Source organism: Apostichopus japonicus, chromosome 13 (assembly GCF_037975245.1).
Source record: "Apostichopus japonicus isolate 1M-3 chromosome 13, ASM3797524v1, whole genome shotgun sequence".
NCBI classification, from domain to species: Eukaryota; Metazoa; Echinodermata; class Holothuroidea; order Aspidochirotida; family Stichopodidae; genus Apostichopus; species Apostichopus japonicus.
Window position 1 is genome coordinate 6,930,507 of NC_092573.1, and position 26,024 is coordinate 6,956,530.

Below are 26,024 nucleotides of genomic sequence, written 5' to 3' on the forward strand. Positions count from 1 at the left end.
GGCCCTTGTTTAAACCTTGGGTCTTTAAGGTTATTGGAACAGATAACTGTAACAGAAGAATATGAATCAGTCATTTGTTTTGATAAGAGAAGTTATCCTTCCTTCTCTGAACAGTGTCATAGTCTGTGTACAGAATAAAAGCTTTTGACCTCTTCATTAAACCTAAAGTGGTAAGCTGTGATGCAAACTTAACTCATAAACAATATTTTGGTTAATTGGCTGTCAGGAGAAGTAAGATTTGCTATTGATTAGGACACTTGTAGTTGGTAACATCTAATAGGATCAAATCTCTGTGTTTCCTTTCATTCGTTACTTGTCATTTAGCCTTTGAAGAAGATCCTGCTAGGATCGAAACATCAGGCCAACTTACTTTTACACATTTTCCTTTCATTCAGTTTGATTAAAATGCTAATTACTTTTGTTTATATAACATAAGTTGGTTTATTATAATATCCCATTGATTACTTTCTTCCAGGTTTTTGCCTGGGGCCATGGAGCTTGCTTGGGTTGTGGTTCTGCCGAAACAACTGCCTTAAGACCACGCATCATTGAGGACCTGCAGTTCACCAGAGTGGTGGACATAGCTTGTGGTGATAGCCATTGTATGGCATTAACTCATGGTAATTTTGATTGCACCTTTTAGCAGAAGGGGGTGGGAGAGGGACAGATTGTCTTGCATTAATGTTTGCACATTGAATACATCTTTATAGGAGGGTGCGGGAGGGGGTGGGGTTGGAGAGAGGAAGCCATTATCTGGAAATAACTCATGTTACCTTTAATAGCACTTTTTAGGAGGAGGGTTAGAGGCAGGAGTGGGATGGTAATGGGAAGTTCATTAATTACTTTAATCCAGTGACAACTGCATATTTATTGAAACATCTTAACTGACACATCACTTAAATATGCAAAACTGTTACTATCATTAAGGGGTTTGTCTAATTAAAAAATTAATTATGAGAAATAATGTATAGGATTAGCATATTAATACCTTATTTGATGGAAAATCTAATGGGACTTGTTTGGAGATGCATTAAGATTGCAAAATTGTGTCTGTAAAGTTACTTGTATATGTATATAAATTTTTGTTCCTTCAGATAATGAGGTCTGTGCTTGGGGCAACAATGCTATGGGTCAGTGTGGTCAAGGACATACCACTAGCCCTATAACACGACCTAAGAAGGTCATTGGCCTTGAAGGGGTCAACATTCACCAGATATCTGCAGGGACCTCCCACAGTGTTGCCTGGACAGCTTTGCCTTCAGATAGGTTAGAGATTTAGCAGTTTTTGCAGCTTGAAATATTTAAATGTCTAAAACTTATTTGAAACTTATAAAAATCCTTGTGTAGTCATCTCAAAGAAGATAAAAAAGTTTGTAGGGAGTTTAATATTTTTTCTTTGTGTCTTTTCTCTAGCATATACTTCTATGTAGACAATCTTACTGTTGTGTGAATGGTATGAGTGTGCAACATGACTATTTTGTAAAAATGTAAATGTGTAAAGTGACTGTTTAGAAATATTTGAATATGCAATAGGACAAATTACAAAACACCCAATCATCTCAGTTACGTTTAAGCATATATTCTGTAGAATGTGCAATTCCAGGAAGAAAAGAACACACTTCGTACTCAGTATATCCTTCACAAAGAAGGAAATTTCCTATGGATAAATCCTAGGGGGAGGGTGTGGATAATTGGGTGTACAAAAGGTTTGGAAAAGGGAATTCAGATATGCCTTGATAGATTTTTATGAAGATGTGAATAGGCAGTAGGACCATTTTTACAAAAGGATTTGGAATGGAATTAGCATATGCATTAAAACCTTACACAAAGATGTGAATATGCAGTAGGACCATTTTAACAAAAGGATTTGGAATGGAATTTAGCATATGCATTAAAACAGTACACAAAGATGTGAATATGCAGTAGGACCATTTACAGAAGGATTGAAAAAGATGGAAGTTGAATATACATTACAACTTTTATACGAATATGTAATTATGTCGTTTGACTGTTGATGAGTTACAATAAATTCCAATTTACATTGATTTATCAAAAATATTTACAAATGTTATAAAGCATGTCAAAAATCTTTGAAGAACATAATTTATAGAAAAAAAACCATGAATATTCTACTTTTTTCATTAGACAAGTTGTTGCGTGGCATCGCCCTTTCTGCGTAGCTCTGGAAGAGCAGACATTTTACCATCTACACTCTTTTATCGAGAGATACTGTAATGGATTTGACCGGTCTACACCTCCACCACCATTTCCAAATGCTTGGTGAGTTCATGTTTTAATTGATTATGTTATCTCTCAATTGTGATCATTCTTACAAAAGAGAGACCATTCCATGATTATTCTTTTATTTTTATACATCATCATCGTCTTCCTTGTCATCATCATCATCATCACCGTCGTCGTCGTCGTCGTCGTCGTCGTCGTCATCATCATCATCATCATCATCAACATCAATCAACAACATCGTCATCAACATCATCAACATCATCAACATCATCATCAACATCAACATCAACAACAGGACCCATCAAGGTGTCCTTGTTTAAGATATTTAAAAACAGTTGTCTTCAATTCTCTGCAAAGCACTACCCCCTATTCTCCACTTCGTCTATATTTCTATATTCAGTTACAGTAAATGATTATGATTAAAAGAACATTCATGTTATCTTCTCAGCTATTTTCTTTTTTCATTTATTTTTAGGGAACATCAGCAGTTTGTTCTTCTTTGCCTAAAACTACTATGCACTCACTTTCACCTTACTCAAGCTGGTGGTCTTGCCAGTACTGTGTTAGGAAGCCAAGCACGTCCTTTGAGGCATTTGCTATTTCGACTTATAGATGCTAACACCCCACCCAATATTCAGAAGGTAATGTGCATAGATTTATTTATTCTATTCAGTAATTGATTCATTTATTTGTTAATTGGTTTTAAACATTCATCCATCTCTGCCTATTTAGATCTGACTGGTGTGAATTCTGCACACCGTTGTTAGTTTATGCTAGCTGTGCAAAATCTGTGTAATGCTGTAAGTTGGTAAAGAATTGCTAACCTTATGCTACAATTGCAACTCTTTGTGAGTTTTTGTACTGTGACCCTCTGCAAAACCTGTTAGTTCTATGCTGATTAAAGCACCATTCATTCTCCCAATTAAGGATTGTGTTCTGTACTATGACGGTAGCACCAGGCATTCTCCCAACGAAAGATTGTGTTTCTATGCTATGACTGTAGCACCATACATTCTCCCAATGAAAGACTGTGTTTCTTAGCTATGACTGTAGCACCAGACAGTCTCCCAACAAAAGATTATGTTTCTGTGCTTTGACTGTAGCAACAGACATTCTCCCAACAAAAGATTGTGTTTTGTGCTATGACTGTAGCACCAGACATTCTCCCAACAAAAGGTTGTGTTTTGTGCTATGAATGTAGCACCAAATATTCTCTCAATGAATGATTGTTAGTTTTATGGTATGATTGCAACAATTGCTTAAAGCTGTGTTTTCCTATAAGGAATTGCTAGCTTTTATTGTGGTTGCAATGTCTATTTACTACTGTGGGGCTCAGCAAAGCAACTCCTTTGCAATGATTCAAAGCGTTCTATACACTGGGTTGGAGCTGATGTAATTTTTCTGTTGTTTTCAAACTAGGCGATCAGTGAAACATTATCAATTGGTGCTCCACTTCTCCTACCTCCTCTGAGAGAGAGGATGGAACTGTTGCATTCTCTTCTTCCTCAAGGACCAGACAGATGGGACAGCCTCTCAAAAGGACAGGTAATAAACAACAAGACCACTGACTACCTTAGGGTATCTGGTTGGGTTTATAGTTCCTCACCATCAAATATTCTCAAGCAGAGTACTTTTTGCATGGTTTATTGCATTAATGACATGTTAAATCATGCAAAACACATCTTTTAATGTGTGTAAAAGTAGGTTGGCCTGACGTTTCGATCCTAGCAGGATCTTCTTCAAAGGCTAAAAAAAGAAAAAAAGAAAAAGAAAAAAAAGCTTTTAATGTGAAATACAAATGTCAACAGATAGACTAGGCCCAATCTAAGTGATGCATTAGAGGTTTTTAGCCTAGCTTACCTTGCATACAAGAATCAGGGCTGATGTTATGATTGACTGTTGAGACTAATTACTAGTTTAATTATACCTATTTGTACAAGAACAAAACCTTTAACTCAGCACTCATACAGATCATTTGTTCTAGGAACTTGAGTGCATCTGGAGGAATATTGAAAGAAGTTCTGAAGTACAAATAGTTCTTTAACAGTCTATATTATGTTTGCCTTTGGTGTATAAAATAAAAGACAGTTAACACCACTTAACCGTGAAACTGTCTTATGTTTGGTGTACTCTTTTACCTCAAGACACTCGGAAGGATGAAATTACTCCATATCACTCGCTTGAAATGCACTCGGTGCACAAGGTAAAAGCAGAAGAGAAGAATAACACTTGTTTGGAAACGTAAAAGCAGAAGAGAGAAATAACACTTGCTTGAAAACGTTAAAGGAAAGAGAGAGATAACACTTGCTTGAAAATGTAAAAGAAAATAGAAGAATAACACTTGCTTGAAAATGTAAAAGCAAAAGAAATAATAACACTTGCTAGAAAACGTAAAAGCAAAAGAGAGAAATAATACTTGCTTGAAACGTAAAAGGAAAATAGAAGAATAACTCTTGCTTGAAAACATTAAAGCAAAAGACAATAATAACACTCAGTTACAGATTTGTTGTTGCAGAGTTTGATGATTTTTTTATTCACGTTGCGTTTATTTCAGAGGATGCAGCTCGGCATCATACTTACTAGCCTACAGGAGAACCTTCATGTAGCATCGTTACTTGGTTTCACCTCACCTGTCAAGGATAAAGAGATTCACTCCTCCCAAGCGTCCCCACTGGAGGAGGAGGCTGACGTCGAGGGTCAGGACACCCACCTAGCGGAAGTCCTGATGAGAACTCTCCTCAGGAATTTGGGCTTCCATACAGTAAGAATGAATTGAAGAATTTATGTGATTTAAAAGCTAACTTTCATTAATAGAGTTGTTGATTGCACTAAAGTTGTTGATTGCCAGAAGCTTACCAAGTGCAGAGCTGGTAGTAAACAGAACTCACAAAATCACAGACCTTAAGTTATAGTAGATGGGTCTGATGTCTTTCAAGGAAAGGTTCTTTTTGTTTTAAGTCAAAGTGATGGATTTCATGCTTAAAGAAGGATAGCCTGAGAAGTGTAACTGTTAAAAACATAGCCCTAACATAGCAATAGCCTTAGAAGTGTAGCCCTATAAAGCTTAGCCTAACATTAGCCTAAACAGTGTAGCCATAGAAAGCATTGCCATATGTAGCATAGCTGGAAAAATGTAACCAAATGAAGCATAGCCTAACATAGCATAGCTTGAAAAGTATAGACTTATGAGGCTTATCCTAGTATTTGCATAGCCTGAAAAGTGTAGCCATTAAAAACATAGCCTAACACAGCACTAGCCTTAGAAATGTAGCCTATAAAGCTTAGCCTAACATTAGACTAAACAAGGTAACCATAGAAAGTATTGCCATATGTAGCATAAATTACAAAGTGTAACCATATAAAGTATAGCCTGAAAAGTATAGCCTTATAATAATAATAGTAATAATAATAATAATAGTAATAATAATAATAATAATTTTAAATATAAACATTGTAAATGTGTAAGTGTCCTGTGTTTGAGAAGATTGCCGAATATAAAGGGAAAAAAGAAAAAACAGACTACTTGGCCTGAATCATTGCAATCTTTTTATAGCTCATGATTATTCAACAGCACTTTATTTCCACACTTACTTTACTCTGTTCCGTGTGTCATGGTATTCAATCAATCATGTGACAGGTGCATGTTATTGTTTAGTAATGAAACTTCAAGAATTCTTTTTCATTGTTACAACATCTTATTCCAGCAGAATAGAGTTACTTTGTTATCAAATTTCTCTGTTGTCTATATTTTTAAGGTTTTACCCCCCCCCCCCCACAAACTGGATTTTGTTTTGTGTTCTGTAACTTGTACACTACACCATATGTTATGTATCATATTTCGTTTTATTTAGGAACAAGCATTTGGTGAATTGGAAAAGAACAGTGACAAGAGCCACCATACATTCTCACGGGAAGAAGATGCCCCTCCTTCTCACCTCCGGGAACTACTCACGTCCTTGCAGAAACATTTGCTGGCTTATTGTCATGCAAATTGTGCCAGTGAGGTAGACATCTCTCTCTTTCTTCAACAATGGAAATGGTTCAATGATGTTCATGGCTTCCTCTTATAGTTTCTAGGAAGTCCCCTGAGTAAAATACAGTTATTTCAAAGAAGCTTTGTTGTGGTGGTAAACGGAAATGCCTTGTTGTAAGAGTACAAAGATAATTTTCCATTAAGTCACTGGATTTAGTGCTTCTTTAACCATAATAATAATAAATGACAATTATTATGATAACAATAATAATAATAATAATAGTAATACTATTATTGGGGTTTTTATAAAGTGCAGACATATCCACCGATAACGGTGCTCAAGGCGAATCACAATTTTACCCCGGTCAACGATAACCTGTCAAACAGAGACAATCCCTCCACATGGCAGCAGCTATACAACTGACAGTGTATCTCGCAGGCCCCCATGCCTACACCTGGGTGGAGATAAAGTACCTTGCCCAAGGACAAAACATAATGATCTGGCCAGGAATCGAACTTGCAATCCTTATATCCAAAGTCCACTCCCTTATCCACATGACCACAACGCTCTCATTTATTTATTAACTTTTAATTGGGGGGGGAGTCACAAAAGTAACCAGGTTGGACTTTTAGTCTTCCCCTTTCTAATCAATCGATAGATAATATACATCTCCTACATGCACATTCCAGTTTTATGTTATTTGAAATGTTTCCACGTTGTTCGGTTGTTCGTGTGTTGGGAATAATTGAAAAGACCAAACATGGAGGTCAAAGTTCATACTATGGGCTATTCTGATTAACGAACTATTAAATTCCATGTTGTTGTGCTTAGTGTGAAGCTGGTGATCTATATGGGTGTATTACATCAATGTTAACACACTGTGACAACATTAATGATGCTAAAGTTAGACCACAATGCTCGCACTTATTCAGATAATACACACGGTATAACACCCTACTAAGAGAGACTATACAGTAGTTGTAGAAGAGGATTCACAGAAAATCACAATTTATTTAGTTTGCTGACTCACACAATTGACTTTAATACAAACTTCAGTTTAAGTGATCCTTCTTCTTCTTTCCCATTCTTAATTTCTCTCCAAGTCTTCGTTTTTTTCTTTCATGCTATCAATTAATTCATTTATTTGTTTTATCGCCAATTGTATACAATGGGAAAGGAAGTCTCCTATAAAGTCTTAAAAAGACTTAACAAGGTAGGAGACTCCTTGGGAGAAAAGAAAAGAAAAATGTACAAATATATATAATACAGTATATATACGTAAGGATTAAATATACAGTAATAATATCCTAATGATGCTGAGATGGATACGTGAGCAGATTATATTATACTAGTACGAGTTAATAAATTCCTTTTTCAAATCAATTGATATTTTGTTTAGCAATAGTCATTCAAACAATGGGTGATCAGGGACGTGACCGGTCAGTCCACAACCTGACCTGATTTCTCATCCATAATCCTTATTGAATTTGGTGATATCTCACCTCTTTACTTCTTGACTGTGACCTATTACTTCTGTGTTTATGATTTCTTTTTTTTTGGTATTTGTAGGTAACAGCTCCTGCGTCCCTCCTCCACAAACACTTGCTGCTTCTCTTTCCGCATGCTGTGGAAGTCCTTCAGCGTTCCTCTAAACTGCTTGAACAAAGTAACGGCCACAGCTCTCAAATAATCAGATGCAAGTTGAGAGGTTAGTGCCTCAGTAATATTCTTATTTAAGTTTCTACTCTATATACACTTGTTTTTAACTTCTCAGAGTTCATGGAGTCATTCACTGGAAATAAGTTGTCATCTTCAGGGAATTGAATGCATGTTATTGCCTTATTCCATACAGTAAGTTGAATGCATTCAGTTATATTTTGATTGATTTCATCTAGTATTATTTTAAACTGTGGTCTCCTCTCTTCAGATGTACTATACAATTCGGCTGCCGGTGCTATGCTATCCAACATTCTTCATTCACTTCTCCTGCTCCCTGTGGCCTTTACTCAGCCACTTCTCCACTCTCTGCTGGCTCTTCTACCAGAGCTTGACCGTGTTAACTGTCTCCTACCAGCTGCTAACATATTGGAGGAGCAAGAACTTCAGTGGCCCATCCAGGGTAAAGTATAGTGTGTTGACATGAAATGTTGAGGATGATGATGATGAAGATGGTGATGATGGTGATGATGGTGGTGGTGGTGATGGTGATGATGGTGGTGATGGTGATGATGATGATGTTGATGATGATGTTGTTGATTGATGTTGATCATGATGATTATGACGATGCCGGTGATGATGGCGACGACGAAGACGATGATGATATAAATATAATCATGATGATGGTAATGATGATGATGGTGGTGGTGGTGGTGGTGATGAAGATGATGATGATGGTGGTGGTGGTGGTGTTGGTGGTGGTAATGATGATGATGGTGGTGGTGGTGATGATGATGATGGTTATGGTGGTGTTGGTGGAGGTAATGATGATGATGGTGGTGGTGATGATGATGATGGTGGTGGTAATGATGATGGTGTGATGATGGTGGTGCTGATGATGATGATGATTGTGGTGGTGGTGATGGTGTGGTGGTGATGATGGTGCTGATGACGATGATGATTGTGGTGGTGGTGCTGATGATTGTGGTGATGGTGGTGGTGGTGGCAACTAAACATGTAATTATTGAAACATAGTGGTATCTAAGGTTAAAGCATAAAGCAGGTAGGGTGAAGGTTGTCTGTACTATGACTGTGTCTTGTTCTCTTCCTTCAGGTTCTCAAGATACCCCTGACCCATCTGCTATGCCCTTGCCTCAGCCGGCGAGAGGATGGGTGTGGCTGGTGGACCTTGAGCGGACCTGTTCATTGGTCGTTGGTAGATTCCTTGGAGGTATGCTTGACTGGCTTCCTGTTTCTAAGGAGGAAATCGAGACACAGCAATGGCTGAAATCAAAGCTGCTTAGTAAAGGTTTAGAACGAGATATGAATGACTGTGGTGAGTCTTTTTACTGTACCTAAGCCTATGTGAAGCTGTGCAGATGTCGTAGATGTATACCATGCAAGAAACCCTTTAGTCTTCACATTGGCTAAGCATGCCCTACCCAGATCTGTGTGGAGATGTATGGTTTCCACTTGCACTGTTTTTGCCCTACCCAAATCTCTGTGCCATCTCACCAATCCTCTGTATGTACCCCACTCAAGTCAGTATGAAGCCATTCTGCCTCCACTTACACTGTATGTACCACGCACAAGTAAGTGGAGCCATTTAGCCTCCAATCCTCTGTATGTATCCCACCCAAGTCAGTATGAAGCCATTCTGCCTCCACTTCCAGTGTATGTACCATACACAAGTTCGTGAAGCCATTTAGCCTTCAATCCTCTGTATGTACCCCACTCAAGTCAGTATGAAGCCATTCTGCCTCCACTTACACTGTATGTACCACGCACAAGTAAGTGGAGCCATTTAGCCTCCAATCCTCTGTATGTACCCCACTCAAGTCAGTATGAAGCCATTCTGCCTCCACTTACACTGTATGTACCACGCACAAGTAAGTGGAGCCATTTAGCCTCCAATCCTCTGTATGTACCCCACTCAAGTCAGTATGAAGCCATTCTGCCTCCACTTACACTGTATGTACCACGCACAAGTAAGTGGAGCCATTTAGCCTCCAATCCTCTGTATGTACCCCACCCAAGTCAGTATGAAGCCATTTTGCCTCCACTTACACTGTATGTACCACGCACAAGTAAGTGGAGCCATTTAGCCTCCAATCCTCTGTATTTACCCCACCCAAGTCAGTATGAAGCCATTTTGCCTCCACTTCCACTATATGTATCATATACAAGCCTGTGTGGAGCCATTTGGCCTGCAATCCTCTGTATGTGCCCCACTCAAGTCAGTATGAAGCCATTCTGCCTTCACTTCCACTGTATGTACCATACACAAGTTCACAACTTTGATTTTCACTGTATGTACCATACATGAGTCTGCATGGAGTTGCCCAGTCTCTACTTCTATGTTATGTAATTACCAAACCTGTTTGGAACTGTATGGTTTCATTTCGTCTGCAGAAAAGTTGGTCAGAAGAGTTTCAGAAGCTGTGATCGCTGGGGACGATGATTTTTGCATCTCTGAACACGAGCTACCTCCAGATCTGAGATCCCTCCTGGATTTATGTCTGGGCAAAACAAAGGATCCAGCTGCGTCCATCTGGCATGAAATGCAGGAATACATGCAAAATAAAGGTGAGGAATTACTTCAATTGGCTTTGATCAAGTATTTGTACAGTCGTATCATTGTTGGTCAAATAAAATCAAGGGAGAGCGAAGTATTATTTTGACCAACAGATCAGGAAAACCAAACTACTTTAGGCAAAATGAAAGGCAGACAGATAAGTGCGAAATGAGAGGAGAGATTTTATAATCCGGAGACTTTTATTTGATCTTAGATCATCACAATGCTATCCGTCCCCCTACCCCGCCCACTCCCCAGAGAAAAAGTATCAAACATATGAGGATGAAGTTGGAATCAATTCGCTTTGCAGTCCATGTGTAAAATATGTTTTCCTTGAGATATACAATGGCGTGGATCCAAAAGGGCCCTCCACTATATAAACCAACAGGTCCAGCAAAAGTCCTTGACAAAAGGCCCTTCACTTTATATAAACCAACAGGTCCAGCAAAAGCCCTTGACAAAGGGCCCTCCACTATACATAAACCAACAGGTCCAGCAAAAGCCCTTGACAAACAGGCCTCCTTTGTCAAGTGGAATTGATGTTTAAGAAGAGTCCAAGAATAACCCTCCAGCATTAAATGGAGATGGCTGGATGTATTAATTTGATTGTGTCTTCACTAGTCTCTCGGCTGAACAAGTTTAACTTCCTAAATTATTTTCTAGTACTTACTGCCTTGAATCTGTAACTTACATATCTGGTGTTACATATCTGGTTACATATCTGTTACATATGTACATATCTCTGGTACATATCTCAGGCATGAGCTTTTTCCGCGAATTCGCGGAATATCCGTGATTTGTTTTCTACCTTGGGGACAAAAACTATGATCCTAACACACTATATCATACGCAAACTGGAGCCTATACCGCAATTTTTGCAAAGTTCCGTGATTGTTTTCTTTACCCCAGGCTCATCCCTGAATTATCTGGTACCCTGTCTGGTACCCCATATCCGGTACCCCATATCCGGTACCCTATGTATTTAGTTGGCATGCCATTATGCAGGAGACTTTGATTAATTGATATTCCTCAGGTTGGGAGGCTGGAGATGATATTCAAGATCCTATGTTAGAGAGGGCCTGTCGTTGTCTGCTAGCCTGTTTACTCAAACATTGCTGCCTTTTCTCATTTCAAGGGTGAGTTGTTAAACACTGAGCATGATTTTTGTTCAATGTAAGATACTTTTCTATATTAAATCAATGTGTTGCACCGATTGTTACGGACAGTGTTGTTAATTTGAATATATTTACCAGCATAACTGGTATCGTACTGTAATTTGTTTTGAGAGCGATTCATTCAAGTTTGTCTTCGGGTCATGTACTCATTTAGAAGAATCTTGATCAGCCTCATCAACTGTAATGGCAATTGCTTGTCCTGTCTCTCCCCAACATTGAAATACACACAACAAGATGACTAGTGGACCAATTTACCTTTCATGTACTGATACAAGCTGCCAAAATTCATTTCTCTCCCCTCCTCCACCCTCCCCCAATCGATGTAGAAGGCCTTTAATGCAAAATTGTTTTTACAGAGATAACAAGTTACATGTTTCATTGTCACAATATTACTTTTCTTATCAACCCCAGGCCTTCCTCTCCCATCCCCAAAGTTCTTCCTTCCTTCAATTTCATCAATTCTGTGCATGTTAGAAAGAATATAGATATATATAGTTTATAGAGATATGCATGTATTATTAGCAAGTATCAAATTTTAAGCCTTAAAGAATTGCTGTTCATGATACCAACTGGTAAGTATTAATATTTAGGGAATTTGTGGGAAATAACAAGTGGCGCTTCCCAGTGGGTGTGGGACCCGCTAATGTGAGATTGTTGGGACAGTTAAGAATTCACACAGCAATGGATTTACTAAAAGGAAAATATTTGAACAAAACAGTTGACACTTATATGTTTGCTTATCAAAATATGATTAGAAAAGACAAGAAATATGAATGTAGTTACAACTTCATCTTGTTGTGGTCGTCCAAATACAAAAACATAGAAAATAACTACTTAAAATAACTAAAACAAACAGATAATGAGGTACTCACTCTCTCCTATAGGTTCAATTATCTTGAAGCGAAAGTGTCGTCACCTGGGTGTTATCACTCGACTGAGAGAGGGGGTGGGGGGCTTGTAGAGGGGGGCAACACTTGGGGGGAGGATGGTATATAATTATGTATTGCGGTATATTGCCCTTCTCCTGCCAGGGGGTTCCTTTACACAACATACCCCACAACTTAACCGACAGTTATTAATTTTCTTGAGAAAAGATTAAACAACAAGTATTCACAGGGGGTCTTAAAATATTACCATAATAGTACAATGACACATCAATTCTAGTTTGAAAACAAAGCCACCAACACCCCAAAAGGATAACAAAATTTGCAATTATTGTTGATTTATTATAACTACCACATAGGCTCAACAAGTATCTACCCTGGAATAATCTAAGTGATGCACTTCAAGTGTATGATGGGTTTGGCAATGTCATTTATGCATCTGTGTGATTATCAATGTTCAGGTTTTATTTTTGACCTTCAACTCCTAACTTTTGACTCTGTGGTGCCGTAAGTCATAGTGGTACTACAGCATGTACTCAGAGTTGAAGTCCATTGGGTTTTACTGTTCAGGAGGAGTTTATGAAAGACCGTATCGTCAACACACTCTTTCAAACAAATTAATGATTGAAGCCCAGTTCCCAAAATGGGAATTCAACTCTGAGGTGGGCAGAATGTTTTATATAGTTGGTAGAAAAATAATGGATGCAATTGCCCACCAGGATCCAAATTCTCTCTTAAAGATATGAAGGTACCACCTCTCTAACGATGTCAGTTCTGAACTATTGAAAGAACAGAACCAAACCCCCAATAGTTAAACTGGTATTGTACATCAAACTACTGTAAAGATGGCAAGATTACTGCAGAAATGAACACAAGTAAAAATCTCACAAATGTTATGCCAAATCTAAACACAAGATTACCTCCTATCATCCTCATTAATGCATTTTATATAACATCAAAGGGGATTATATAATAGCAAAGGGGCTTATATAATATCAAAGGCAAAAAAATTATATCAAAAAGTAAAATATTAACGAGGTTTTGCTTCTAGGTAACACTTGTGGAAGAATTCAACTTAGCTTGCCTCTCTATAATATAATATAAAGTTAAAGTGCTATTTAAGTTTTTTAAATTATCACCTTAAGTTTTACAGTTTTGAGTAAATATAATCTCTACTTTTATTTGAAGAAGAAAAGAAAGCTTCATCACCATTTCTTCCAAGGTTAGGCCAAAAGGTGTCTTCAAAAGGTCTAAACTACGATGCTAAAATGTTATCACTAAATCTACAAATACAATAACATCACAGAGAACTTGCAGTGACACTTAGAGAGTACAAACAGCACACGTGAGTTCGTAACCATTCACATAAGGTCCACAGGGAATCCCTCCCGATGAACTGCACCGCCCCTCAACGGGGTAGAAGAGTGATCCATCAGCACCCTGGGCGGTGCGAGGTATGGCCTCTGCATTGCGATCCATGCAAACAAATTCTTTCCGCCAGTGGTTGTGGTAATCACTCATGAGGTGGCCAAAATATTCTAGGGTCCACTCTGATCCAGGACATGTATTTCTAGCGGGGACCATTATATAACTGGAACGTTTCACTGCCTTGCACACTGCACATGGTACCTCACTGTTATGTAAATGAGCGTACGGTGGGTACGTATTGGTTTCATATTCGCTTCCATAAACAAAACCTCTTGAAGCGTGAGCTGTTGCCTCTGGTTCATCATATATGGGTTCCTGGGGTAGGCAGAGGTAATTGCTTGCACCACCTTTGTGTGAGTAATACTCCCCTCCTGCTACACCGCTATATACAAGCTCTGATGTGACAGGACATTCAGATCTTCCCCATCTTACGTAAATGACACCTGTATTGTTGGATGTCGGTGAGCTTCCTGTGAAACTTTGCTGGTTATTTGAAGCAACAGAGGCAGACTCACAGTCTCCATTATCACCTTTCGGGCCGCGGTCACCGTCTCGCCCATCACGACCATCCCTGCCTCTTTCACCCTCTGTCCCAGGAGGCCCTTGAGCACCTGCTGGTCCAGGAGGACAAAGAAAACATTGCCCCATGAAGTACGGAGTGTAAGCACCAGGGCAGCCGACAGCACCAGGGGTGCAACCGGAGGTCGGCAGATCCTGTCCACTGCTCCTTCGTGTTCTCCTCACCTCCTTCCTGTCAGCCAAGATGACGTTCTCCGTCACATTGAGCCTCTGGAGAATATCATTGACGGTCCCTTGGAGTTCTGAGACCAGCCTGAACAAAGTCACAAGTGTGTCCTCATCATTGTTATCTCTGTCGTGGGTACCTTGCTTCAGTATAAACTCCTTCACAGCTGAAATCAATTTGTGTTCTTCCTTGGATCCAGTAACATCTTGCTCTGCCCCAGAGACACTTATTACAAAGAAGATCAGCACCCAAGAAACCAGCATTTTCCAGAAGTGGTTTTATCTCTGTCGGTTCGACGAATAAAATCCTTAGGGATGATCGGTACAACCAACGCTTCTGGCGAGCGAGAAATGACAATATTTGACTTTGGTTTTGCCTTTTGGTTTTGTTGAATCGAATGCAATGAAATGAAGCCAGATCTGCTGGAATGGGATGATTTCTTGTCAAGTAGCAGTTCTTAGAGCAGATTTGTGAATGCTTGTTTCCCAGTGGTAGTCACTTTATAACAGCTTTTTACTGATGTCGTTTAATAATGATCTGTTTTACTTTCTCTGTTAGCTTCCATTTACAAATAGACTCCGGAGATTAAACCGGCTCTCACTATCAGTTCCATCCGGTGGTTTCCTTTGAAAAACTAATGCTAACTTTGAAGAATTATGTTGAGTATTATTTTCTCAGAGATTGGAACCGAAGATAGAATCCACATAAGTAAACAACGACCGTCTCCAAGTACGTGTAATAACGAACGAACAGCTCGGACAGGGACCTAGTATCTTCCGGTTTGAGACCGTTAATCTCGCTTAAAAGGAAGTACTCCGTTACAATCTGATTTGTTTTGACTACTTCAGGCTACCAGTGCTAATAAATTATGGATTCAGCTCAAATCCCCGAAAGTACTGTCAAGCTCGAAGTCATGATAAAACAACTCTTAAACGAGGAAAGTTCAGGACAATACCTCCAAACATGATTAGAGACATATTAAACTTTGCTTAGCAATGTTAAATTGGAATAAAAATGTGTATATCATTGCACAACATGGCATAAAACAAGCAACATATTACCTATAGAAGGCATCACTGTGGTAATGTTACTGCGTCATCATGAGATAAGATATGCGTTGTTTCTATGGTAACATATATAGTTGCTTGTCTGCAGCAAGATGAGTTGTTTATAAAAATCAATGCAAGTAAATAAAGGACCTTTAAATCTGATCGGCTAGGCAGTGAAAAATAGGATTGTAATTCAAAATTATAACAAAGTTCAAGCTTTTTCTGTTGATAGTTTGTCTGTCACTCTGACTAAATGAAAAAACAGGGATTCATTTTCTCAGAAAGAGTGATTATTCCAAATAACATTTCAGAATTGTAACATTACCGTTGGAAATTGGAAATCAAACATTAGAACTTCAGTTTTTATCATGGCTTATTGTAGTGATATCTCGAATTGCACACTTTCAGTTTTTACTGCAAATTTTGATACTTTTGCGGTGTTCGTTTCAAACTTTGCTGGAGAATTGAAGTTGTGAGAATGATTGGAAATACTCGCTCAAGTATCCTGCAAGCAGTCAGAGTGGTCTGTAGCACAAAAAGTCACGGTTTTTGTACAAGTAAAGATTCCCTATTTAACCAACAGGATATCTAGTTCCCAGAAGAAAGATTTCGTGGAAGTCTTCCAGACTGTCATGAAGGTACACAGCGACTTAATCGGGGTCAAACTTTTACAAGGCCAGGCCATCTTCCGGTCTCGTTCTGTGTCTACGACATCTGATTCTCGTGAACCCAGAGAGTCAAGTTCGAGTGCACCAGATCCGGAAGGGGCGACCCATGCACCTCACCCACCTCACCCTAGGACCATCAAAGGCTACCTCAAGAAGAAGAGAATTCAAAGTATGATTTCATTTTTTTTTTTTTGTACCTATGAATGAATGATATTTTAATGAACTGAAAAAAAAAATCCTTAAAAAATTCATAGAGATATTTTGGTAGAGGTTAAATTTTTAGAGTAACAGATGTTAAAGTACTGAGCGGTATAAGGTGTCCAATAAATTGTTCAGCTTTGTTTTAGAGCACATGATTCTTTCAAACATGTTAATTACAAAGTTTTGATGTCCGCAGGAGTTTCTTCGGACTGTTTTTACGCCCACAGACACTTTAAGTAGAAAAGCAGAAAAAGAGAAGGAAACTTTAAAAGTTATTATACTCTTTTAAACTGTCAACAGTTGAAGTGAGAGCAGAGGAACTGGAAACGGCCTCAGTTGATCAAGTACCTCCACCGGTGACCAGTATCCCAGAGGATAATAATCTAACTCATCAAGAAATACATCTGAGTTACTCAGAAGCCTCTAGAGCATTGATTGAGAGATGCATATACTTGTTACTGATGGTCACCCCGGCAACCCGAAAGGAGAAAAATGATCTCGTGAAGGAAATTGATGATCAACATGAAGATAGCAGTCGACTGCAGCAACAGCAGCAGGTATGAAAATCAAAGTTATTATCAAGACTGAATGATTTTTTTTTTATCAAAATCAAGATAGTTGTTCCAAACAAATTCATGAAGGAGACTCTGTTCTAGAAAAGTCCAACTGTCAGCAGTGACATTGGCAGCAGAAAGGGGGAAAAAACATCGGAAGAACCAATTAAAGAAGTAATCTAAAGAAAGAGTTGTTTAAACAAGTGAAAATAACAGCAAACATCACCAATAGGTACTCAAGTCCACAATGGTCGATGTGAGACCTGACCCCACGTGACTTGTAACTTACACCCACGAGACCTCTGACTGACACCAATCTGACATCTGCCTGACCGCTACATGACCTCTGACCGACACCCACGTGACCTGTGGCTTACACCCACCTAACCTCTGACTGACATTAATCTAACATCTGCCTGACCACTACATGACCTCTGACCGACACCCACGTGACCTCTGACTGATACCTTCCAGGGAAACAAATAAATTGACATGTATCTATATATGTATGTATATATATATGGAATTACGACCTTCCTTACCGGTATCGAACCGCGTCCATAGCCTAGTGGTTAGGGTGTCCTTATATCAAGCGGGAGGCCCATGGTTCGAATCCCGTTGGAGGCTGGAAGTTTTTTCACTGTTCTGGATTTTTCAACTCACAACGATTTCAATTATTTATATATAACCAAAATTGTGAATCCTAAAGCCTATAAATATATATATATATATATATATATATATATATATATATATATATATATATATATATGAATTATAGACTTTAGGATTCACAATTTTGGTTATTATCATGATGATTGATCTCTACAGTAAGCCCGAAATATGTATAACAGGACTAGCATTGTTCCTATAAACCGAGAGAACTGGAATTAAGTCCCGCTGGAGACAAATTTTTTTCTCTTTTATGGATTTTCCAACTGATTACAACTTCAAAGATATATATATGAGGCAAAGGCATGGTTCAGCGGTCAGAGTGTCCGCCTCACAATTCTTAGGTCCCCAGATCAAAATTACGCCAGGATCCAGATTGTCTTGACCTATTCAAAAATCGCTGCAGTGCAGTGGTGATGTGCGGAGTCTTTTGGTAGATCTGGTTTTGTGAACTTGGGAAAAGGGGTTTGTTTCCATTCTTCACTTGGTTTCGAAACAACTTTGTTGGTCATTGCCGCACTGCAGTGATGTCGAATGGGATGCCTTTGCTCACCTCAGTATTTAAGAAAGTAGGATATGGACACAGATTGTATGTCTAGAGGTTCGAAACCAGTAAAGAAGGTCGTCATTCCACGGTCGGCTTAGTCACCTGTATCGATTATTGGTGATTATTGGTGAATATTGGTGATTATTGGTGATTATTGGTGTATCAATTTCACCATTCTTGCTCACTTTTGTTTGACACTTATAATTCTATTATATAATTCTTATTATATCTCAATTATCTGTCAGGATGAGGCTGCACCAAGTGTACTGTGTATGATAATAATGATATTTCATAAACTTTTCCTCCCTCATCAATAGGAGGACCCTGCCGGCTCTTCTCATGGAGACATGTCAGAGATAACTTCCAGCACAGATAAGTCAAAGCAGAGAGTTGGTGTGCCAGTTGTTACTAGTGGTAGGTGGGATCAAAATCATCTTTAATAATGTGTTCTGATTCACAGTGTGGTAATTTGATGTGCCCTTCCTTTAAAGTGGTGCATAGAAATGAACATGTCTGGTTTTAGAAAGATCTAGTTAATGAAGTTGCTATCATCCTTATGTAGAGTAAGCAACCATATCATGCAAATTGCAGTTTCATGAGATCACACAATAAATTACTTCTGTGTGAAAATCGCTCAAATCGATCATGGGGCAAAAGAGCTTTTACTGCTGCTGCCCCTTCTCTGTGGAACAGCCTTCAAGAACATGTAAAACACAGTCCATCTCTTGCTTCATTTAAATGCTCTCTCAAGACTCATCTGATGAAAACTGTTTAATTTATTGTTCACTCTTGCCCCATCTTGCTTGCATTTTTGTCTTGTAGTATGTTTACTGTTGTTTTGCTGTCGCACTGTTTGTGTCACTGTGCCATGAGCGTCTTTTTTTGACGGATACCGGCACATTATAAATGTCCATTGTTATTATGATTATTAGAGCAGGCAGTGAAGATGGATAGAGGAGAGGGAATTTTCTTAATGTTCAAGTTTTTCTTGACAGTTGTTCCATTTTTGATTTTAAGGATGCTTTTGAAAGCCATTGTAAGCACATTTTATTTATTTATTTTTATTTTCACTTTTCTATTCCAGAGGACATTAAATCTGTTTGTTCAGATACTTATAGCTTTGTATGTCAAGGATTTCCAGAAAAGGAGCTGTCATTTACAAAAGAGATTGCACAAGAGAGTCCCTTCATGTTGGAGACATCTTCTGTTGCTATGGCAATGGCTAGGCAACAGTGCAGAGCTGAGGTGTGTTATTTTGTGCCCCATTTTGTCCCTGTAATAATATTTTTCCTTCATTCTCTTGTAAGGTAGAGGTAGTGGTGGGAATGGGTATGGGGATTGAAAAATATATTGGATGGTGTTGGGAATGTTCTATTACTTTTACCATTCTTTTCTTTACCACTTAAATTTTGTGGTTGGATATCTGGTGTTGTTTAGCAGACAGAGATGTATTGGTTTTTCAGTAAGGAGATGAAATTTTTATAAATCATATTTTTCTTGCTTACTGTCATTGTCTAGAGTGTTGGATATTAGGTCTAATTGGTTATAACCTAATACAAAATCAACTTGTAGAATAAGAAGCAAGTCTTTGTGCATTGTTGCCGATATCCTTCAATTTCACCATACTGCTTAAAGTAAGATTGCAAATGCTTAAATGAAAATACCCCCCCCCCCCCTCTTCCCCGAGATATTTTGTTCACAAGATGAACATTAACAAAGTGAGTGGTTATGTTCCAGACTCTTTTCAAATAAGTGTTTTTGGTAAAATGCAAAGTGGAATGTTTTGAAATTTTGACTTTCTCCTCATCTTTGGAATGAGACAGTTGCCTTTTCTAAGTTACTGCAATGCATTGCTCTGGGATTTTAGTATCACATAGTGTCAACACATGCCGAAATGTAAGACAATAACCTACTCTTAATGTTTCATGGTTTCACCTCACCCATTTGTCCTTTAGATGAGGCTGGATGCCCTCAACCAGATCTTCTTTCTTCTCCATAAAAATGCCGACGGGAAATCAAAGCCGGCCGGGGAATCTGGGACATCGTCGGAAACAGCATTTAGCTCTTTGTGTTTGCTGCCCTCTGTACATCTTCAGTTCATGATCGGTTTGTTTGGCTTGGAGTCTCATGTACCACATACAGAGGAAAATGATAGAACAACACATTACATGGTAAGAGGCAAAAAATCTATGAGGCAAAGAAATAAAAACAGAAATTTCTTGAAGACTTTCTTTGTTCAATTTGGGGTTATTTCTATTAACAAGAGTTCTTTACTACTCTGGTTCATTGACTGTTTAATTGGGTTTAATGGTTCGTAACTTGTTCATGAAGACTACCTCGTCTTTCCTGTGGCTCAGGTTTAGTCACAAAAAAAAACAGTACAATATCATGTTTATTCATTCCCGTATTCATAAATTAACTTTGCAGTTCAGGAATAAGTTGCTTTAGGCTGCCTATTATTGATAACTACACTATTAATATATATATATATATGTAGGATTTATGTTATTTCACACATCTCTGGGTTAGTTTGAAGTTTTGATTTACCAATTATGTGCATTTCAATCTCTTCCTTGTGATTGGATGTGGATTTCAATCTACAAGAAATTGACAATAAATCCTGTATCTTGGCTAAATTCCCTCAGGATGGCCTGGAAACTGCAAAATATTCAACCCAGTGTCAAGTAGAAGCCATCACCAATTCCATTTGTAATCTTCTCGTGACGATGCTAGCCGAACGAGCGACAGATACAAACACTGGTAAGATTGTTTCATTCTTTCAGCACTTCAAGAAGGAACATGTTTTCTTGCAACATTTTAATCTGGCTTTGTTATATCAAGCTGGTTCATATTCTCATATCTCCCGATTGTATTAAAGACAATTGTTGTGTTTATTGAATTTGACTTGAATAAATGTGATGGCAAAGAAAATATCTTGGAATAAATGGCTTTGATGTAAATTTGGCAAGTTATCGATCTACTTAGACTTACTTTTTGCTAAAGAAGAATTGAAATGATTATTTTTGGTTGGAAGTGTGGCAGTATGAAATACTAATATACCTACAGACTTTATTACAGACATGCTGTCCTATGTAGTAAACTCTAATTATTGCTTTCCTTGTCAGGTTCCCAACAACGGCTGCTCCTGGCGATCATCTTTGCTTTGAGTGTCAAGTACAAAGCTCAGGACATCACGCTAGCGGTCTCGAGTGGCATCCTGTCCCTGCTGGCTGATTTCTGCCACCAGCCTGCCACCCTAGTGAAATGGATCAACCCTCTCTTTGGATCTGTGGGGGGTGTGATGCCGACCCAGGGTATACTCCAGGTAGCCAGCATGAGGTTGATACAGGTGTTGGCTATCTCTACAGGGTAGGTGTAGAACACTTTCAAGATGTTATATTCACAAGACGGATGGAACATGTCAGACTTACCATGTTGAAGGAGCATGCCACCATGGTCACCTAAGTGGGATAAATTCTTTTGTACTTCCTCATGTAGTGGCATGGCAGCATGGTTACCTTAGTGGGATAAGTTATTTGAGGTAATCATGTTTTGGAGCATGGTTACTTCAGTGGGACAAGATCCTCAAATTTTTATACTAATTGAGATGATATTACCTCATATACTTCTGTGTCAGGAGTAGTGCAGCTATGGCTAGCTAAGAAGAATCAATTATTTCACATGTAACAGTAGCTTTTCATTCACTTATATGTACTGATGATATTGTATTATGAAATCTCTTTAAAAAACAGCTGATTAGTTTGAGTCATAAGAGTGACAGGCAAATATTTATTGATCATTTGATCTATTGAACCCCTAAAATAGATTTTAGAACCCCTAAAAATAGATATAATCTATTGAACCCTCATGTGAGATTGACTTTAGCTTTAAACGGCAAAACTTCCACAAAAGAGGTTTCCTGGAGAAACACATTTTTTAGTCTTACAGAGGAACAGGGTCTCGTCTCCTTGTTTCACACCTGTGTCAATTCAGGTAGCCTAACATATAAAGTCTATTGGAAATGAATTGTGCCTAAGTTAAACAAACTAGAGACATTCTGCTGTTCTGGCTATATTTTAATGGTCGCCAACAATGTGGTTGTGTTAATTAGAAGCTACTAACTGTAAAGTACTTTGAATAATGCAATAACATACAATTTTTACATTAGTCGTAACATGGTGACTGAGATGATCTTTTGCACACTTTGCAGGATCTATGCCGAGAAAATAGGAGAGCACATCACAGAATCGGTGATTGATCTTCTCAAAGACCAGCTGCTATCTCTCCTGGATGCTGCCTCGGGGCATAACAGGAGCCAGGTCACTGAAGTGTTCCAACTCCAGGATGTAGAACAAGACAAGTTTGTAGCCAAACATGGAGTTGGTGAGTTCAATATTTTTTGTCTACGAATCATTGCTTTTTAAAAATAATCACCAGATCACCCCTCACTCTCTCCTCCTCACCTGTCCTCCTCCCCCTTATTCTTTTTCTAGTCCATGATGTGTTTTGAATCACCAGAGAAGTGATCTTTCTGCTTTACAAATGAGTTCAACCTTTCAAATACTATTCAAGAAGTTTATATGGTATAATTACGATGTTCACAATTTTGTCAAACTTGTAACATATAGAATAGTGATGAAGTTCAATGTCCCATCTGTATACTTGTCTGGCTGTGTTGCATGTGTTAATGAGAAGAGACCAGGGTTGGGTGGGGGAGGGGTAGGAGGAGGGGTTGCTATGTATCACGTAAATGAATTATGATTATGGGGTTCACTTCTCAGTTTAATAATAATAATAATAAATTACATTTATATAGCGCTTAATACAGCATTTCAAAGCGCTTTACAATGTAGAAAAGAGACAAAGGAAAAAAAGAAACTAGTCATCAAACATAAAATGTTTGAAGTTGTATTTTGAAAATACAAAGGGAGGGGAGATTCACGAACGTGGAGTCACGATTGGGAGTTCGTTCCAAAGAGAAGGCGCATCGACAGAAAAGGCACGATCGCCATAACGAGTGCGGTTACGTGGACCAGGAGTTTAAGGATTTGAGCAAACGGTGAAAGTTTCAAATTTTTTCTCTCCGTGTCGTAGGGGAAAGGAGATGGACGAGACGTCAGCTTCATAAATGGGCTCAGACATCACTCGGTGACTTCCTGGTCTTCCTTCGACGAGTCTGTGGCCAGCAGCTGATCCAGCAGAAAATGGGCACCCAGGAATGGCTAAACTTACTCATGAAAATTATCAAACACACCGACGAGGGTAGGAACATTTTACATGTCTTTTCTACATTGTCTGAAATTCGGTATCATTTCGTTATTGGACGTTAGGTGGCAGATAAAGTGAATGTAAATGAGATATAATAAGACTGGGTTTTGATATAAATGTTGGAGGAGCAGAGGTTAATGATATTAACGAAATGTTCAACACATCATTGCCCAGTCACTTATTGGCTCAAAGACATCTCTCTGTGTTGCAGAGAAGGAAACTCAAGTCTCTTTCCCCTGAGTGTCTCTTTTGGGATTTCATAATCTTATATTATAACCAAATAACATCATATTCTACAGATATGCATTGTATGTATGTATGTATGTATGCCTTCCCTGACAGTTACATTTTAGGTGTAAGGGTGGTAGAGAGATGTGAGATGAGTTGAAAGGGGTGGGGGAGGGGGTGGGAGGTTGTCTTAATCTGAAGACAGAAACCTGAGAGACATCAGCATGATTGTTCTTGCTGCTTTGTTGTCAAAACAAGCTGTCTCAGCGAGATTCGAAGACCCTGTCTTAAAAATCGTGGATCCCGCCCAGCACTATTTTCATCTAAAATCCCGACATTCCTAACAATATATTCAACATAAATTGGGTCTAGCCTATGCCAAAATCATACAGACTAATAATGCATCAGTTTCGCATGCGAGAAACATTACTAACGGCCCTCAATCGGTCCCTTGTAAAATCTCTTTGAAACAAACTAATAACTTTTACCAGGTACGTAATATATTTCACTAAAAGAAAATAAAAAAATCTAAATTGTTAGCAAAACTAGTACATGTGTATGTGCTTAAAAAGCTACACAAGTGCCAGCATTTGGCATCTGAGCACCTTCAAATATCGAAACATTTCTCAAAGGGGAGGGGGACACCCCTCCCCCTTAGACCCCCAGGACGGCAATCAGCATACCCGGCACTCAGGAAATCCTGGGCACATCCCTGAATGTGGCAATATACAAGCAGTCTGAGAGACTGCAATTTCCCCCCAGGGAACATTTGAGCTGTAGTCTTATAAAAATATGTTGTTTCTTATCTCCTTTCTTGTTCAGGTGTGCCTATTGTGGAGAACAATAGAACGCGACTTCTTGCAATACACCTCCTGCAGTATGTTCTGCCTCATTCACCAAGTATTGACGTTGATTGTAGACAAAAGGTCAGTTTTTACACCCTTGGGATACCTTTATGATAAGTATTGTGCTTCCAAAAATAATAACTTCTCCAATTGCAAATACATCTGACTCCAAAAAGATATGGATATTTTATTGCATTCCAGATAGTTAAAACCTCTCCAGTGTATGTTAATTTGACTCCCAAACATAACTATGCTTGCGTACTCTATAGCTCTAACATGTAAGAGTTGGGTTTGGAGTAGCCGTCGTCAAGTTGTTAGTCAGTGGTAGGGATAGATCATAGGACAATATTAGGTCAAGAACATTCTTTGGTTACATTTTGATTCAACAATTGTTTAGAAACTTAAATCACAAGTTGAACATGGTATCAATTTTTTCATTTTTCATTTCATTTCATTTATTGTTTCTTCACAATATAAATACAGAGAAGTTAACTAAGTGACAAAACATATCAACAACAGGGAAAATTTTGAAAGGAAGCACTCCAAAAAACCCAGAGGGCTTGTCTAGTAGAGCGCTCCCATAAGTAAATAGAGAGAACAGTTGCAATGATGCAACAAAGCCAACTACTTTAATCGATTCATTAGTCAGGCAAAAGTCCACAGTGCAAAACTTTTCTTTTAAATTCACATAATGCAAGAGAGAGAAGAAAAACTGTTAAAAACCTGCTTATCTGATGCAAAAATCCTGTGTAGTTGAGTATATAAGCTGGAGGGGCCTGACGTTTCAAGTCCTCACAGAATGTTGTTCAAAGGCACGCTGATATGAAAACAGATTAAGGACATCTTAAAACTAGACAGATGGACAGACAGACTAACTTGTAGCAATGAACAATGAATAGAGAAAGAAATAGACTGAACGAAGGAGAGGAAACAGCTGAGGAGATGAAAGGGCTACAGAGATCAATTTCAGAAGTCGTTATTTCAGGTGTCATTCCCCCGCGGCCGTTTCAATGACTTCATCATTTTGCTCTCTCCAGTCATCCCTTGTACCATTCAAAACATCAATCAATTCCATCATGGTATTAATTATAATAGTAATATAAGAATTTGTAAAGCGCTTTTATGCAGTTAAAAAAAACTGCTCAGAAATGCTGCAGGAGCAAAGTACCCAAAATGGACACAACAGTTATCAAATAAATGGATACGCATTCATGAATAAGAACGTCTTGAGTTCTTTCTGGAAAGTTGACACATGCTGGGTTGTTTTCAGATGTAAGGGAAGACTGTTCCAGAGCTTTGGAGCTGATCTAG

General features: G+C 38.5%; 2 protein-coding genes across 4 annotated transcripts in view; one reads left to right on the forward strand and one right to left on the reverse strand.

Annotated features, from left to right (window-relative positions):
• Positions 1-26,024, forward strand: part of LOC139978925 (probable E3 ubiquitin-protein ligase HERC1) — a 72,623-nt gene that overhangs the window by 9,582 nt on the left and 37,017 nt on the right. For all 3 annotated transcript variants that reach the window (XM_071989506.1, XM_071989508.1, XM_071989507.1), the window contains exons 9-30: positions 476-620; positions 1,095-1,266; positions 2,146-2,280; positions 2,720-2,885; positions 3,664-3,789; positions 4,799-5,005; positions 6,096-6,248; positions 7,788-7,926; positions 8,146-8,337; positions 8,989-9,210; positions 10,287-10,460; positions 11,483-11,585; positions 16,314-16,567; positions 16,900-17,156; positions 18,690-18,786; positions 19,457-19,617; positions 20,328-20,543; positions 21,018-21,132; positions 21,498-21,741; positions 22,583-22,755; positions 23,467-23,634; positions 24,691-24,794. In XM_071989506.1, coding sequence (XP_071845607.1) covers positions 476-620; positions 1,095-1,266; positions 2,146-2,280; positions 2,720-2,885; positions 3,664-3,789; positions 4,799-5,005; positions 6,096-6,248; positions 7,788-7,926; positions 8,146-8,337; positions 8,989-9,210; positions 10,287-10,460; positions 11,483-11,585; positions 16,314-16,567; positions 16,900-17,156; positions 18,690-18,786; positions 19,457-19,617; positions 20,328-20,543; positions 21,018-21,132; positions 21,498-21,741; positions 22,583-22,755; positions 23,467-23,634; positions 24,691-24,794 — 3,723 coding nt within the window. The remainder of the gene's footprint in view (positions 1-475; positions 621-1,094; positions 1,267-2,145; positions 2,281-2,719; positions 2,886-3,663; positions 3,790-4,798; positions 5,006-6,095; positions 6,249-7,787; positions 7,927-8,145; positions 8,338-8,988; positions 9,211-10,286; positions 10,461-11,482; positions 11,586-16,313; positions 16,568-16,899; positions 17,157-18,689; positions 18,787-19,456; positions 19,618-20,327; positions 20,544-21,017; positions 21,133-21,497; positions 21,742-22,582; positions 22,756-23,466; positions 23,635-24,690; positions 24,795-26,024) is intronic.
• On the reverse strand, positions 12,399-15,241 carry LOC139978926 (uncharacterized). The gene has a single exon (XM_071989509.1). The coding sequence runs from the start codon at positions 14,942-14,944 to the stop codon at positions 13,832-13,834; it is 1,113 nt and encodes a 370-aa protein (XP_071845610.1). The 5' UTR covers positions 14,945-15,241; the 3' UTR covers positions 12,399-13,831.